Source organism: Garra rufa, chromosome 10 (genome assembly GCF_049309525.1).
Source record: "Garra rufa chromosome 10, GarRuf1.0, whole genome shotgun sequence".
In the NCBI taxonomy this organism is placed as follows: Eukaryota; Metazoa; Chordata; class Actinopteri; order Cypriniformes; family Cyprinidae; genus Garra; species Garra rufa.
In genome coordinates this window covers 30,213,114-30,228,950 of record NC_133370.1, presented here as the reverse complement: position 1 = coordinate 30,228,950, position 15,837 = coordinate 30,213,114, and the positions used below count along the sequence as shown (strand labels likewise).

The 15,837-nt window shown below is 34.5% G+C and overlaps 1 protein-coding gene across 3 annotated transcripts; it reads right to left on the bottom strand.

Moving 5' to 3' along the window:
* Positions 1-1,492: 1,492 nt before the first annotated feature.
* mfsd12a (major facilitator superfamily domain containing 12a) lies at positions 1,493-13,856 on the bottom strand. 3 transcript variants are annotated; one of them, XM_073848975.1, is made up of 11 exons: positions 13,243-13,856; positions 12,893-13,103; positions 12,633-12,765; positions 10,678-10,884; positions 10,381-10,473; positions 10,193-10,285; positions 5,232-5,402; positions 4,872-4,966; positions 4,659-4,789; positions 4,460-4,523; positions 1,493-2,615 (listed from the first exon to the last, which is right to left on the bottom strand). In XM_073848975.1, the coding sequence occupies exons 1-11, from the start codon at positions 13,511-13,513 to the stop codon at positions 2,606-2,608; spliced, it is 1,479 nt and encodes a 492-aa protein (XP_073705076.1). In that variant the 5' UTR covers positions 13,514-13,856; the 3' UTR covers positions 1,493-2,605. The 3 variants fall into 3 exon arrangements, with proteins under 3 accessions (XP_073705076.1, XP_073705074.1, XP_073705075.1); XM_073848973.1 differs by having other exon boundaries at positions 4,473-4,523; XM_073848974.1 differs by lacking the exon at positions 4,460-4,523 and having other exon boundaries at positions 13,243-13,855.
* Positions 13,857-15,837: the final 1,981 nt, after the last annotated feature.

Here is a 15,837-nt window from a genome sequence, read left to right as displayed (position 1 = left end):
TTGGAATCTTCATTTTCAAGGCACTATATCGTTCAGTCCCAGAGATATGGGGAGCTCAGTGAGGCTCCATGTCCAGATTGTTGAATGTTACCCATCTTCAGTGGTCGAAAACCAAATGTTGGTCACTTTGTGTACAGCTGATACTCATTTCATTTAAAGAATGTCCAAAGAAGTTCTTAAGAAAATTTACTTTTGGAATCTTCATTTTAAGGCATAGTTTAATCCCAGAGATAGAGATCTCAGTGCAGCTTCAAATTTAGTATCCTACCCATTTTTAACGGTCAAAAAACAAATGTAGTTTTGTGTTTATCTAGTCATTACCGTTTACAATGCAAATATGCAAATAATAACAGCAACCCAGGGATTAGGATTGTACAGTGTGGCACGTCATATTATGAATGACCAGGATTAATTGTTAATTCTAGGTAAAGTATGAACAGTGTGAAATAGGATTACCCAGGATTTCCTTTTCCTAGGGTTCAGAATTACACAGATAATTATTTTTAAGTGATAATACAATACACACATAATACAATTTTAATTTAAACTTTTTCTTCTTTAAACATTCTTCTTTGAACAAAAATAAATATTAGCTGTATACAAAATAAACAACATTTGGTTTTCGACCACTGAACTCTGGGACTGAATGATGTAGGGCCTTGCAAATGGAGATTCCAAAAGAAATGCTTATTAACAACTATAATCTAAAATCACATTGTGATATCTTTTGGAAAAATAATATTTATGGCACTCAGGTATGTTTAATGCATCTGTCTTGACAGAAAGAAACAAGATACATCTCTAGTTTTAACATTATTTGTTCTTCAGACCTCCCTCTTTAAAAGAAAAAAAAAAAAAAAAGTATTTTTTTTTTTTTCCCAAACCAACTCACATTTGGTTTTTGACCACTGAAAATGTGTACATTTTAATGATTTACTCCTGGAGCCATATTTAAATTTAAAAATAAAGATGCCAAAAAGAAAGTTTGTTAAGACCCAATATCTAAAAGGGCATTAAGATATCTTTAATACTTCTTGAGTTACAGGCATGCAAACTTTGGAGAACAACTTGAAAAGTGCCGTTTCTCCATTTTTGAATGGTCGACATTGGCACACAATGTAACAAACATTGCTAAAGGCAACATATTTTACTAACAGAACTACCAATCTCTGTGTAAAAATAAGATAATGATGCTACCTTCTTTCTGAAGTCATTTTTACACCCCTGTAACTTGACTAAATCTCAGGTAAAAATTGCCATTTAAAAATAGTGGATTACTCAGTAAATATTCATCAATGACATTTAATATTTTGTTTTTCATCACTATACATGTCTATCTTTCTTCAGAATAAATATTAGCAAAATCAAAAATTTAGGCCGGCGACCTCTGGTTGAGTTGACACGGAATGACCCAAATCTTTACTGTCATGTTTAATCAATTTAAAGACTTCCAGCTGGAAAAAATTCTTTCAAAATGTTTCATTAAAACGGAGTCATTTAAAAAACTCTTTTATTTAAAATTTACTTTGAACAAGACATCAAAATTAATAAAATACAATTGTCTTTTACAAACTGATTTTGTTCATTGATTCCACAACAACACTGACTATTTAATTCATTCCAGTTACATATGAAAGTCAGTTTTTATGATTTATTTTAAGTGTTTAAACACGCAAGATCAGCTGACCAGATGTTAAAACTACTCACACGGTCACTGCATTCCTGCTAATCAGTAACTAGTTACAAAGAGAGGTTACAATGTATCAACTTCAGATACAGAAATGTCTGTTCATAGAGAACATTGATTCTGTTCGGTAAATTATATGAACAGAAAACATGTCAGACACAATTGTCTTACATATGAGCATAATTGTGCATATAAAAATACGAAATAAAACAAAAAGCTACTGATCACAGGGAAAAATGCTCATCTGGTCCTTAACGGCGATAACCCATATATCACACACCTGAAAATATGCCTTGAAATGACAACACACGGCTTCTTGTTCTCTGATTTAAAATAGCATTGTTCCCTTTTCATGAATTCCCTTATGAAACAGTTAGATAGATTCATAAATATAATATGAAATTATGCATCCATCATAACTTGTGCACCTTGTATTAACTTCATGATAATAGTCCTTACATAAATAAATTCCCTTATTTCTATGGATGTGATTTAAATAACTAAATTTATAATCATAAATAAAAACACATTTTAAATGATAAACCTGAAAATATGTGCATATGAAAAATAAAGTGTCTGTCTTTGCTGAGTTACGTCCAAACTATGAAATGCGAAGCCACAACAGAACACAGGAGTGATATTAACTGATCACGTCTAAAAAGTTACCACATCTTTGGCTCTCAGCGAAATTCTGTCGTGTCAAGATGCGGCCGCCCTTTAGACTATGGCTTGTGTAAAAGATAATTCTGAACCAAAACCTGACTTGAATTCTAACCTTCACCATTGTGATGTAAGTGTCAACCAAAAGTTGTCTGCATCAGAGCTGAAGAATCTCTGCGGCTGCTGTGTGTTTAGTCGACTGATGGCTGCTCAGAGCTATCAGAGTCCTCTCTATCACTCCCCATAAGGCCAGTCACCTCAGGCAGATCTATAAACACAATACAAATGTTAGATATTACATGTATAAAATCAAATACAGTATACTACCATTCAATAGTTTTAGGGGTCAGTACGAATTTTTGAAAGAAACTGATTATCTTATTTAGCAAGGGTACATAAAATTGACAGTAAAGAGATTTATAATCTTCTGTTTTTAAAAAAAAAATGCTGTTGTGGTAAATATTTGGAAGGTATATATGTATTTGGAAGCCTAATAAATAAAAAAATGTAAAAATGTTATTGCGACTTTTTATCTGGCAATTCTGACTTTTTCTCTCAATTTTTTTTCTGCAATTCTGACTTTTTTCCCCTTGCAATTGTGCATTTATCTCGCAACTCTGACTTTTTTCCTCACAATTGCAAGTTTATATCTCGCAATTTTTGACTCTTTTCCTCACAATTCTGACTTTTTTTCCCTCAATTGTGAGTTTCTCGCAATTCTGGCTTTTTTCCTAGCATTTGCGAGTTTATCTCTCACAATTCTGAGTTTTTTCTCACAATTCTGACTTTTTCTCACTATTTTTTTTCTGCAATTTTGACTTTTTTTCCTGGCAAATATGTTTATCTGGCAATTCTGTCTTTTTTCCCGCAATTGCGAGTTTATATCTCACAATTCTGACCTTTTTTGTCAATTATGACTTTCTTCCTCGTTATTGCGTCTTTATCTCTCACAATTCTGGCTTTTTTTCCTACAATTGTGAGTTTATATCTCAAAATTCTGAATTTGTCAATTCTGGCTTCTTTTTTTCCTCGCAATTCAGACTTTTTTCCTCGCAATTGCAAGTTTATATCTTGCAATTTTTGACTTTTTTCCTTACAATTCTGACTCTTTTTTTGCAATTCTGACTTTCTTCCTCGTTACTGTGACTTTATCTCTCACAATTCTGGCTTTTTTTCCTCACAATTGTGAGTTTATATCTCACAATTTTGATTTTGTCAATTCTGGCTTCTTTTTTTTTCCTCGCAATTCAGACTTTTTTCCTTGCAATTGCAAGTTTATATCTCGCAATTGATTTTTTTCCCCCACAATTCTGACTTTCTTCCTTGTCATTGCGACTATCTCTCACAATTCCAGCTTTTTTCCTCACATTTGCAAGTTTATCTCTCACAATTGACTTTTTTTCCCACAATTCTGACTTTTTTCCTCGCAATTGCAAGTTTATTTTTCACAATTCTGACTTTTTTGTCAATTCTGGCTTTTTTTCCCTCGCAATTCTGACTTTCTTCCTCGTTATTGCTAGTTTCTTTTGCAATTGTGACTTTTTTCTTGCAATTCTGACTTTTTTCCTCACAATTGTGTTTACACTGTGCAATTCGCAGTGGCGGAAACAGCCTTCCATAGAAGACTGAAGTAATGACTGTTAAAATTTTCATTTTAAAATATTAAAACTGAAAACAATAATTTAACTGTAATATTTGACAATATGACTGACCCTAAACTTTTGAATGGTAGTTTAAACCTATTTAATCAACCTTTTATTATTTGCAAAAACAAAACAAAACAAAAAAAACTTTTAAAGGGGTCATAGATTTTATTATGAAAAGTTTACTTATAATGTCATAATTTAGTTGATCATGACCATTTCCTACCTTCTTCACCTTCAAAAGCATAAGATTTAGCAAACTTTCCCACATTGTTTAGAATAAATCCAGTTTATATGATTTTTACACTGATGCAAATTCTGAAAATTCTTGACAATCCGTCATCTCAAAACACTGAGGAAAGTTTGCATTATTTGACCCCTTTAAATTAAAGGTGGATGATTGATGTTTCTGATTTTTTGTTGTGGAGAAAATCATTGAGTTCAGATTCCTGTTGTTTCAGATGCTGACCTGTGTCCCTCACCCTTAAAGTCTTTGCTGTTTATTGAACCATTCATATGATCTTGCTTAGATACTGTAATACAAAACATCATGTCAGCCTTAAGGTAAAGAGGTTATTCAGCAACACTATTAAGAGGAGTAAGTCAAAGAGGAAGTACATGTTTAAAAGCGTGAAAGACATAAATGATAGTTTTATCAAGTTTCTTACAGCGCACAATCTTTATAGGCCAGATAAGGATCGTGCAGAGACTCAGCGCTGCTAAAACGGCCACTCCACCAGTGACGATGACCATGATATAGTGGTAATACCACACGCAGCCTGGACAGCATACCATTGTGCTGTATGAGAGAAATCACACATGTGAATATAAAAATGTAAAAGTTAATATTTAGTGTTTTTCTCGCTCATGTATACACTTACCGGCAGGGGTGTAGCATCTGAATAATCATAACTCCCACACCATTAGCCACCTTGTCTGTAAAGCTCATAGCTCCATAAACAAAAGCCCCACTTTGCTATCAAGAGGAAAAAAACTTGAATTAGAAACTTGAAGACTTCTTTAAAAGCCCAATTTTAGTTTCCTGCGACCTTTTTTACACTTTTGAAACTGGCCGCTTTGAAGCATGTGCCTTTTTCACTTCTGCTAACATCTGCATATCTTAGTGATTCAATCATGCATTACTGTTGAAGCTGTTTACACCAAATGCGCTCAATAAAATGTGCTTGAAGTGGTTCCTGTTCACTTTCAGTTCCCCAACACTGACTGATATCAGCACTTACTGTTTGGTCTCCTATGAGTTGAGCCGTCATGGCAAGTGACATCACCAGGATGGTAGCAGACCCCATCCCTAACAAGACCGCTGCCCCATACACCTTTTCTCCCATGTGTGCGTCCATCAACACCCAATAGGAGAACGCCAAAATCAGCAACAGTCCCAAAAAATAGGTAATCTATCAATAAGGAACAAGGAAACGTTAATGTAAACAAATCATTCTATCATATTGTATTAGCTTCCAATACTGTGCATTGTTTCCCTTTCATTATTTTTCAGATGGTCCTTTAAAAATTAAATGAGGACTGGAGAGTCAGGAGGCCTTAAAGGGTTAGTTCACCCAAAAATGAAAAATCTGAAATTAATATCTCACCCTCATGTTGTTCCAAACCTGCAAGAACTTTGTTCATCTTCAGAACACAAATTAAGATATTTTGGATGAAATTCGAGAGCTTTCTCACCCTGCATAGACAGCAATGCAACTACCACATTCAAGGCCCAGAAAGGTAGTAAGGACATTGATAAAATATATGTGACATCAGTGGTTCAACTGCAATTCTATGAAGCTACGAGAATACCTTTTGTGCAAAGAAAACAAAAACAGTGACTTCATTCATCAATTTATTTTCTTTCACGTACCACATCGAACAAAAAGTATTCTCGTAGCTTATTAAAATTATGGTTAAACCACTGATGTCACATGGACTATTTTAATGATGTCCTTACTACCTTTCTGAGCCTTGAACAGGGAATTTGCAGCAGTGTCGATGCAGGGTCAGAAAGCTCTCAGAATTCAAAAATAGAGCTGTGTGATATTGAAGCAAAATGTGATATGCGATACAGTGCCCTTCACTAATATTGGCACCCTTGGTAAATATGAGCAAAGGTGGCTGTGAAAATAAATCTGCATCGCTTATCTTTTAGATCTTTCATTCAAAACATTCACAAAATTCTAACCTTTCATTGAAGTAAAACAATGGAAACTGGGGGGAATTCTCATTATGAAATAAATGTTTTTCTCTAGTTCAGGTTGGCCACAATTATTGGCACCCAATTATTCCAACGTCCTTTACCAAAAATAACAGCTCTTGAGTTTTCTCTAACAATGTCTAATGAGTTTGGAGAACACCTGACCAGAGATCAGAGACCATTCCTTCATACAGAAACTCTCCAGATCCTTCAGATTCCCAGCTTCATCTTCAGTTTCAGTCAGGAAACTGGGATGGCCATGGCACAAGCTTCATTCTGTGCTCAGCCTCAGTGACACATTTTTGTTTTGATTTTGATGTTTGTTTTGGATCATTGTCCTGATGGAAGATCCAACCACAGCTCATATAAGATTTCTAACAGAGGCAGTCAGGTTTAAACTTTTTATCCATTGGTATTTGACAGAATCCATGATGCCATGTAACTGAACAAGATGTCCAGGACCTCCAGCAGAAAAATAGGTCCACAACATTAAAGACCCAGTAGTATTTTTAACCGTGGTCATGGGGTACTTTTTATCCCTGTTTGCACCAAACCCATCTGGTGGGTTTGTCGCCAAAAAGCTTAATATGTAAGTTTCATCTGACCGTAAAAGCCAGTCCCATTTAAAGTTCCAGTCGTGTCTGACAACTGAATATGCTGGAGTTTGTTTTTGGGTGAGCCAGGAAGACTTTTCTTGAAACCCTGTGGAACAACATGTGGTGATGTAGGGGCTGTTTGATCATTTTATTTTAGGCTTTCTGACTCCAAGACTCAACTAATCTCTGCAATTCTCCAGCTGTGATCCTTGGAGAGTCTTTGGCCCCTCAAAGTCTCCTCCTCACCGTGCATTAGGATGATATAGACACTAGTGTTGTCAAAAATATCGATATTTCGATAAATATCGATACTGAAATATCCGAACGATACCAATACTAATTTCCCGAAGTATCGATACTAGCCGAGCTGTCCCTTTCACTTCTACACAAAGGCGAGTTTACGAACACCACACGTGACCGCAGTGCCTGTCTCGTCTCATTCAAGTGAGGCGAATAGAAAGGAGAGCGCGGCGACCCCGCGACCAGCTTTGATTGATAAAGATCACAGCAGGAGTGCTATCTGGAAATATTTCGGATATGAAACAAACGAACATGGAAAGCCGAAGTACACAAGCAAGCCAATATGTAAGAGTTGCTACAGAGCAGTGCTAACAAAAGGCACTAACACCACTAATTTTGCAAAGCACCTGAAAGACAGACACCCGAGTCTATATAAAGAAGAACTGTGCTCATTTTAACATTACTGAATCATTAAATAAGATTGCCTTTTATTGTTGCTGATATGAGTGTTGTCCCGTTTTTTTGTTTTGTTTTTTACCGTAGTTCGTTAATATAATCAGATTGAGGAATCTTAGACGAGTAAATACTTTAACTGCGGTCAAATGTAAATTAACTGCGCTTATTTAACTTTATTTAAAAAAAAAAAAAAACATTACTTAAATTCTGTGATTTGTCTTAATGTCTATCCAGTGAGCAACTGAGCATTGTTTTCGTGTGTGATGCACGCATGTTTGCTTGCATGGATCGTTGATTATGAATCCGGCATTAAAATCTGTTCGTCAAATGTTATGTTAATGTATTAACCAGCATTTATGAACGAGCAATGCATTTGTTACAGAATATTTGAATCTTTGATAACGGAAGGTAATAAAAATACATCGGATCATGTTAGCACGGTCCAATAAAAAATATTAACAGATATAACTTTGGATTTTAATTGGTCAATGTATTAGTAAATTATAGATTAAATTAATTTTGAACTAATATTAATAAATGTTTTGAAAGTATTTTTCATTGTTTATTCATGTTAACTAACAAATATCTTTTACCATTAATTTAAGTTCTAAGATTAGTTAGATAGTTTAGTTAATTGTGTGGTCTAAAAGGAAAAAGAAAAAGTTTACGACCTACACTACCAGTTGTATTTGAACAGCAAATAAAGTTTGAAGCTCAAACTCAAATGAAGCTAAGAAGCTGAACAGGGCTGTAGCAGTGTACATATGCATATACCTCATTGTCATGTTCTAGACTATATTTATCTTTAAATTAAAAAAGAAAATTTTAATTTTGTGGCAGTTTTTTTCTCTTTGGTATCGAAAATCGATATTTTTCAAGGTATCGTATCGAAGTTAGAAATTCCAGTATCGTGACAACACTAATAGACACATGTCCTCTTCCAGGCAGATTTGTAACATCTTTAGTTGATTGGAACTTCTTAATTATTGCCCTAATGGTGGAAATGGGGATTTTCAATGCGTTACCTCTTTTCTTACAGCCACTTTCTATTTTGTGAAGCTCAACAAACTTGTTCTGCACATCAGAACTACATTCTTTGGTTTTACTCCTTGTGATAGATGATTAAGGGAATTTGGACTTTGTGTTCCTCATATTTATAACCCTCAGGAACAGAAAGTCATGGCTGGACAATTTTATACTTCTAGCCACCCTGGTGTGCTGCAATATTTTTTTAATATTAATGGGAATATACTACTGAGATATTTTACTTAAACAAATTTCTAGGGGTGCCGATAATTGTGGCCAACGTGAACTAGAGAAAAACATTTATTTCATAATGAGATTTCCACCCCCAGTTCCATCGTTTTACTTCAATGAAAGGTTGGAATTTTGTGAATTTTTTGAATGAAAGATCTAAAGCAGGGCTGCCCAACCCTGTTCCTGGAGATCTACCTACCTGCAGACTTTAGTTCCAGCCCTACTCCAACACAGCTGTCTGTAATTATCAAGTGCTACAAAAAGATTAATTAGCTGGTTCAGGTGTGTTTGGAACAGGAACAACTCCAGGAACAGGGTTGGGCACCCCTAATCTAAAGAATAAACCATATGCGACACGATAATGCAACATGCTCAGATTAAACCATTTTGCGCAGTGGTTACTGGGTCACTTTTTGTGAGAAGAAATCACCCCTACAACAACTTCTGAAAGCAAACGGTAGTGTTTTACTCTAACATTACATAAAAATGTCATTTTAACATTAGTGTAATAATTTTAACATCAGTTTAGAAACTGAATAATAAAAAGGAAAAATAAACCACTCCATGAATTCACTGATTCTTATTTAAACTAAGAAAGTTATTTAGGCAAGAGCCGTGAGTGATTTTCTCTTTGTCTTTTGTTCATCGCCCCAAATGTTGCAAGCTGTAGCGATAGCATATTGCGATATGTGCATTTGCGATATTTCAATAACTTCGATATATTGCACAGCCCCAATCAAAAATATCTTATGTTGTGTTACGAAGATCTTATGGGTTCATAATAACAAGAAGGGGAGTAATTAATGACAGAATTAAATTTTTTTGGGTGAACTATTTAATTTTAAGTGTCATTTTTAGTTATGCCAAGCTCTCATTTTATCAAATGTTAGTAAAAAATATTTGTAAAAATTCTTATTCACCAAATCAAGAACGACTGAAAGAGTCATGCAAAATCATTACAGCAGATATACCAGAGAAAAAAAAAAAATATTAGCCTACATTGTTGTGAACAATGGATTCAAAAAGTTTAGAACAACTAGATAAAAAAGCCATCACATTTTATTAGTCTAAATATCAGGGCTATTGGAATACACTTGTAATTCTTTCATACTAAATCTTATCTGGCAAATACAAAAGGAGTTACCTGAGATAAGAAGGAAAGTATTGTAACATGATTTAACAGTTATTTTGGTCAGAATAAAATTTGACTTGATTCAAATTGACTTTTTCCCCTGATGACAAAGATAAGAAGATCTTTAGCACTAACGCAACAAGGATGCACATCAGGTGCGTTTTTAAAATCTATAATTGACTATGCATAAAGTCTGTGCTCAATGAAAATCACACACTGGTAATTACAACTTTATGGAGCTGTTTGTGTGTGCTCAACTCATAAATCTGATCACACGTATATGACGCAGCAAAAAGAAACATGCAAACTCATACTCACACATTTGCCTATTAGCTTGCTTAGAGGCTTCATGATAAATGAGGAAGCGAAGCCACTCAGGAACATGACCAAGGGAATGGTGGCTATGTACTTCTGCAAAAGAGAGGTTTAAACAAAGACAACTGAATTTTTTTTCAACACTTTTAGTGATGAACTGGTTGCAAAGTGTGACTATCAGCTGTCAGTACCTTTGGCAGGAGTAGTGTGTAGGTGAGATACATGGAGATGTATGTTTGCGACAGGTTCACTATCAGTCTGGTGGACATGTAAAGCAAAGCTACCTGAATAACAGAACAGGGTTTAGAAATAGATATTAACTTTCTGATTGTTAGTTAAAACAGAGTTACTAAAAACTGTCCTAAATGTATTCAAACCACTATGATTAAGTGATAACATTGTGTTTCAAGCCACTATTCAGATTATTCACAAAAGCTGAGAATTAAATTACATGTCACTGAAGAGTAACACTGGTACTGGCTGCTAACCTGGTAGAATGATGGCTGTCTCAGCCAGTGCTTCCACTTCAGTGGACTGGTTGGAGGAGCCACAGTGGTGGTGTTGTTAAGAAGAGGCTGGCGCTCCCCAGGACTGGAGCCCTCCTCCTCCTGATGGGGACGTCCCTTCTCCCGTGTGCCCAGGTGGAAGAGCAGCGAGAACAGAGCTCCAATGCCCACTACTGTGAGACTTAGATTCTGAATATGAACAGATATTAATGTATAAAGCTTGTGAGAGCTGTTTTGACCAGGCCTACACTACCAGTCAAAAGTTTTTGAACAGTTTTTTTTATGTTTTAATGTCTCTTCTGCTGAACAGGCCTGCATTTATTTGATTCGAAGTAGGGCAAAAACAATCATATTTTGAAATATGTTTACCATTTAAACTAACGGTTTTCTATTTGAATATTTTAAAATGTAATTTATTCCTGTGATTTCAAAGCTCAATTTTTAGCATCATTACTTTAGTCACATGATGCTTCTGAAATCATTCTAATATTCTGATTTGCTGCTCAAAATTGATTTTTTATTATTATGTTGAAAACAGCTGTTCATTCTTTGATGAATTGAAAGTTCAGAAGAACAGCATTAATCTGAAATAGAAATCTTTTGTAACATTATAAATTTCTTTATCATCACTTTTGATGAATTTAAAGCATCCTTGCTAAATAAGTATTTATTTCTATCATTTCTAACCCCCCCCCCCAAAAAAAATACTGACGCTTTTGAATATAGTGGTATAGAGTATAATGTTACAAAAGCTTTTTATTTCAGATAAATGAAGATCTTTTGATTATTCTACTCAAAGAATCCTGAAAAAAAAAATGTACTCGACTGTTTTAAATATTGATAATAATAACAAAAATGTTTCTTAAACAGCCAGTCATAATTAGAATGATGAATACATGATCATGTGACACTTGAAAACTTAGATTTGATCACAGAAATAAATTATAATAAATATATTAATAAATACATATATTAGTAATAATATATAGTAAAATATAGTAATAATATTTCACAACATTACAGCTTGTGCTGTAATAAATAAATGCAGGCTTAGGCAGCAGAAGAGAATTCTTTAAAAAAAAGAAACATCAAAAATCTTACTGTTCAAAAACTTTTGACTGGTAGTGTACATTTATGTAATCTGATAGGTTCACATCAACAGAAGACTGAAAAGGCTAGTCTATAAAAATCAGCTGAAAACCATAAACTGATGATTATATGCATTTAACCTATTTAACTACTCATTTTAAGAAGCATCAGAGAGAAATTTCCTGGAACATTCAAGGCTGAGTGAAACCATGCATGTCAAAATATAAATTCATACTAAATTTATAATCAACATTAAAAATGAAAACTGATCTTCCGATATTTCAGTCAAACTTTGAGGCTGCTGAAATCTGTTTTTGAAAAAAAAAAAAAAAAAAAAAAATGCTAACAAAGACTGCATCCATTTGATCAATAGAAATATTGTGAAATATTATTCCAATTTAAAAATAACTTTTACATTTTATATATTTTGAAACAAAATATATTAACAAAAATGTTGTGTTAACAAAATTTTCATTATTCCTGTATGTCATATGATCCTTTAGAAATAATTCTAATATGCTGATTTGGTGCTTAATTACTATTTCTTATTATCAATGTTAAACAGTTGTGCTATTTAATATTTTTGTGGAAACAGTGATACATTTCTTTCAGGATTCTTTAAAGAACAGTAAGTATAAAAGAACAGTATTTATTTGTATCAGTTGTATTATAACTGTTTCTTTTTACTTTTCTCAAAAAAAAAAAAAAAACTTTGTATGGTAGTGTGTGTAATATAATTCAGGAGTACACTCACACACGTTCACAAAAATTATAAAATCACGTGGTCTTAAAATGGAAATACTTTGTAATGCAGAATGAAATGACCAAGCGTTCACTTCAGCACTCACTCTGAAAACAGGAATGTCAACCGGGCCAAGGTTTTCCGAAATAGCAGGATCATCTCCTTCCTGAGTCTGAAAATGAAACATCAGCCAAGCCACCGCATACACTGTGATGTTGGCTATCACTGTAAAGGCATACCTAAAGAAAATATACAATCAAAATACAATAAAAATCTAAGACAGCATCCCGGTCACTACAGACAAAGTCCTCCAAACGAGCATCACGAGAATGGTTGATCATTACATGTGCAGATCCACGAGTTTACCTGTATGCAGTGAGCTCTACTTTTTCATGCTCGCAAGTCACCAGCTCAGGAATGAGGGACAGATGAGAAATCTGTGTGGCCGCCCATCCAAACTGGAAGATGACGATGAAGGGGATGAAATAAGTGAGAGTGACCCATTGTGGAGTCTCTAGAGCACAGCCCAGGCACTGGTTAAACACAAAGGGGAACGACAGGAGGACACTAACAGTTCCTAGACAGAGTAAAAGAGAGTGAATGAGAATAATATATATCATACATCTCTTTGAAAGTCAAACCGGTCTGAAATAACATGAATGTGATGGCACACTCATATTTTGCTGAACTGTCCCTTTAAGTTCCTTGTCACTCACCGACTAAATGCCATGTTTTTCTCTTCCCATATGATCCACAGCCGGGTGTCCTATCAGACTCGTAACCGATGAGCGGTGTACACACTCCATCCGCTATCTGTCCCACTAGCAGCAACACACCAGCATATGTGTTCTGAAAGCCCAGCACTGAGTGATAAAACACCAGTAGGTACGTAAACCACATAGAGGCGCATAAGTCGTTGAGAAAATGCCCCACTGAGTAACTCAACCGCCTGAAGGCGGGTAACGACGCTTCTGAGGAGTCCGACATGATAAACGCGATACAGTCAATGCTCAGTCGGTTAAAAATGCGTATTCCCTTTTATCAACCTCAGCATATTGTCCTCTCCAGCGCCGGTTTCCTCAACGCAGGGACAGTGAGTGTGGAGTGAAGTTTAAGGCTGTCGGTCCATCACTGTAGTCAGAGTCAGTTCCTAAGGATTCGGTCAGCTGACTTTGTAAATGAGTCACGATGGAGGAGGCGCGAATTTAAATGGTAACATTTGCTTTCACCGACTGAGATTTATAGTTTTAAATGTCGTGCTGGTAAAAAAAATTACACGCAGCATGGTTAATGTTTCATTTGTCTAGTGCGAAAAACGTATAGCGTTGCGTTTTGTTATTTTCGATTCATGTTGTGATGACGTGTAAAATAAGTCACGCCCATTGATATTCGCCTGTGTTGCCAGGTCCGCTTTTTATGAGCGAGTATGCTGGCGGTGGGTTTTTTTTTTGTTTTTGTTTTTTAACATGAATTCGCTTTTAAATACAGTTACGGCCAAAAGTTTACATACACCTTGCAGAATCTGCAAAATGTTAATTATTTTACCAATTTTTTTGTGACCAGAATAAGATATTTCACATAAAATATGTTGACATATAGTCCACAAGAAAGACAAAAAACACTGTTTTGTTACCTGAATGATCCATCCATGGCTGGGTTTTTTTTCCTTTCTTTTTTAATGACTGTTAAACTGTCCTCTGTTCTTCAGAAAAATCCCACAAGTTCTTTGGTTTTTCAGCATTTTTGTGTATTTGAACCCTTTCCAACAATAGAAACTGACAGCTGAGAGACTCATATGCAACAGAAGGTTCAAACACTCGCTGATGCTTTAAAAGGAAACACAATGCATTAAAAGCCAGTGGTGTAAACTTTTGAACGTAATGAAGATGTGTAAATTTTTCTTATTTTTGCCTAAATATTATATTTTTTCATTTAGTATTGCCCTTCAGAAGCTACAGAAGATACTTACATGTTTCCCTGAAGACAAAATAATTAAATTTACCCTGATCTTAAAATGCAAAACGTTTTCACCCCTGGTTCATAATGCATTGTGTTTCCGTTTGAAGCATGAGTGAGCGTTTGAACCTTTTGTAATAGTTCCATTTGAGTTTTCTCAGTTGTTCTCAGTGCGAAAAGATTGATCTCAAAATCATATAGTCATTGTGGGAAAGGGTTCAAATAGACAGAAATGCTGAAAAACCAAAGAATTTGTGGGACCTGAAGGATTTTTCTTAAGAACAGCAGGCAGTTTAACTGTTCAGGACAAACAAGGGACTCGTAACCCAACTATCACTAAACAAAAAAAAAAAAAAATCAAGCATATGTAAACTTTTGAACAGGGTAATTTTTTATAAATTCAACTATTATTTTCTCTTGTGGACTGTATGTAATTTATGTTAAATATCTAACTCCGGTCAGTACTAAATAAACTAAATAAAAAATAACATGGATTTTTTTTTTTTTTTTGGTAAAATAATTAACTTTTTGCAGAATCTGCAAGGTGTATGTAGACTTTAGACCTAAACTGTGTGTCAAGTGGATGTTTTTAAACTTTTTTTTTCATTATACAGTTGTGTATTTTGTATTTGCAAGGCAATAAGTTACCAAATATTCCCACTCTACATATTTTATATTCCTCCCATTTTTCTGCTTTTCTTTAATTCATCTCATGCCCATGAGATATTTAGTCAATCATTTTAGAATTATTATTGTTATTACTATTAATATTATTAGTAGTAGTATTTTGTAAAAGGGTATAATTAAACATTTTCTTGGCAACAAGATGCATTTTAGGTTTGTGTAATCTGTTTATACAAAGCAACAGTGAATCAGATAAATACATTTTCCTGGATCCTTCAGCTTCGCTCGATTTTTAGAAATCATTTAATTTTTTAGGAAAACCTGGCAACACCACACCCATTCATTCACACAGGAAATTTACTTCTTGTCACTCAGCAACACCGAATTCAACTCGTTAATGTCACAACTAAATTTAATAGTGTCTGAGATTTTTGGGCTGATTTAATGATCACAACAAGACATGTACAGTACACTAAAAAAAATTATGTATGTTGGAAACAACGGGACTTGAAAGATAATTCATTGTCCACTGTGTTCATGTGATCTCTACCAAACTGAGAGTCAAATACCAATTTCTCAACTAGGGGGCCTCAGCAAACTTTCACAGGCAAATGATTTAACAAGACAAAAAGCCTTAAGATAAGCCAAACAAATACATGATTTTTATGTTACATAGTCCAGCTAAAAATAAAAAATTGCCATTATTTACTCACCTTCATATTATTGCAACC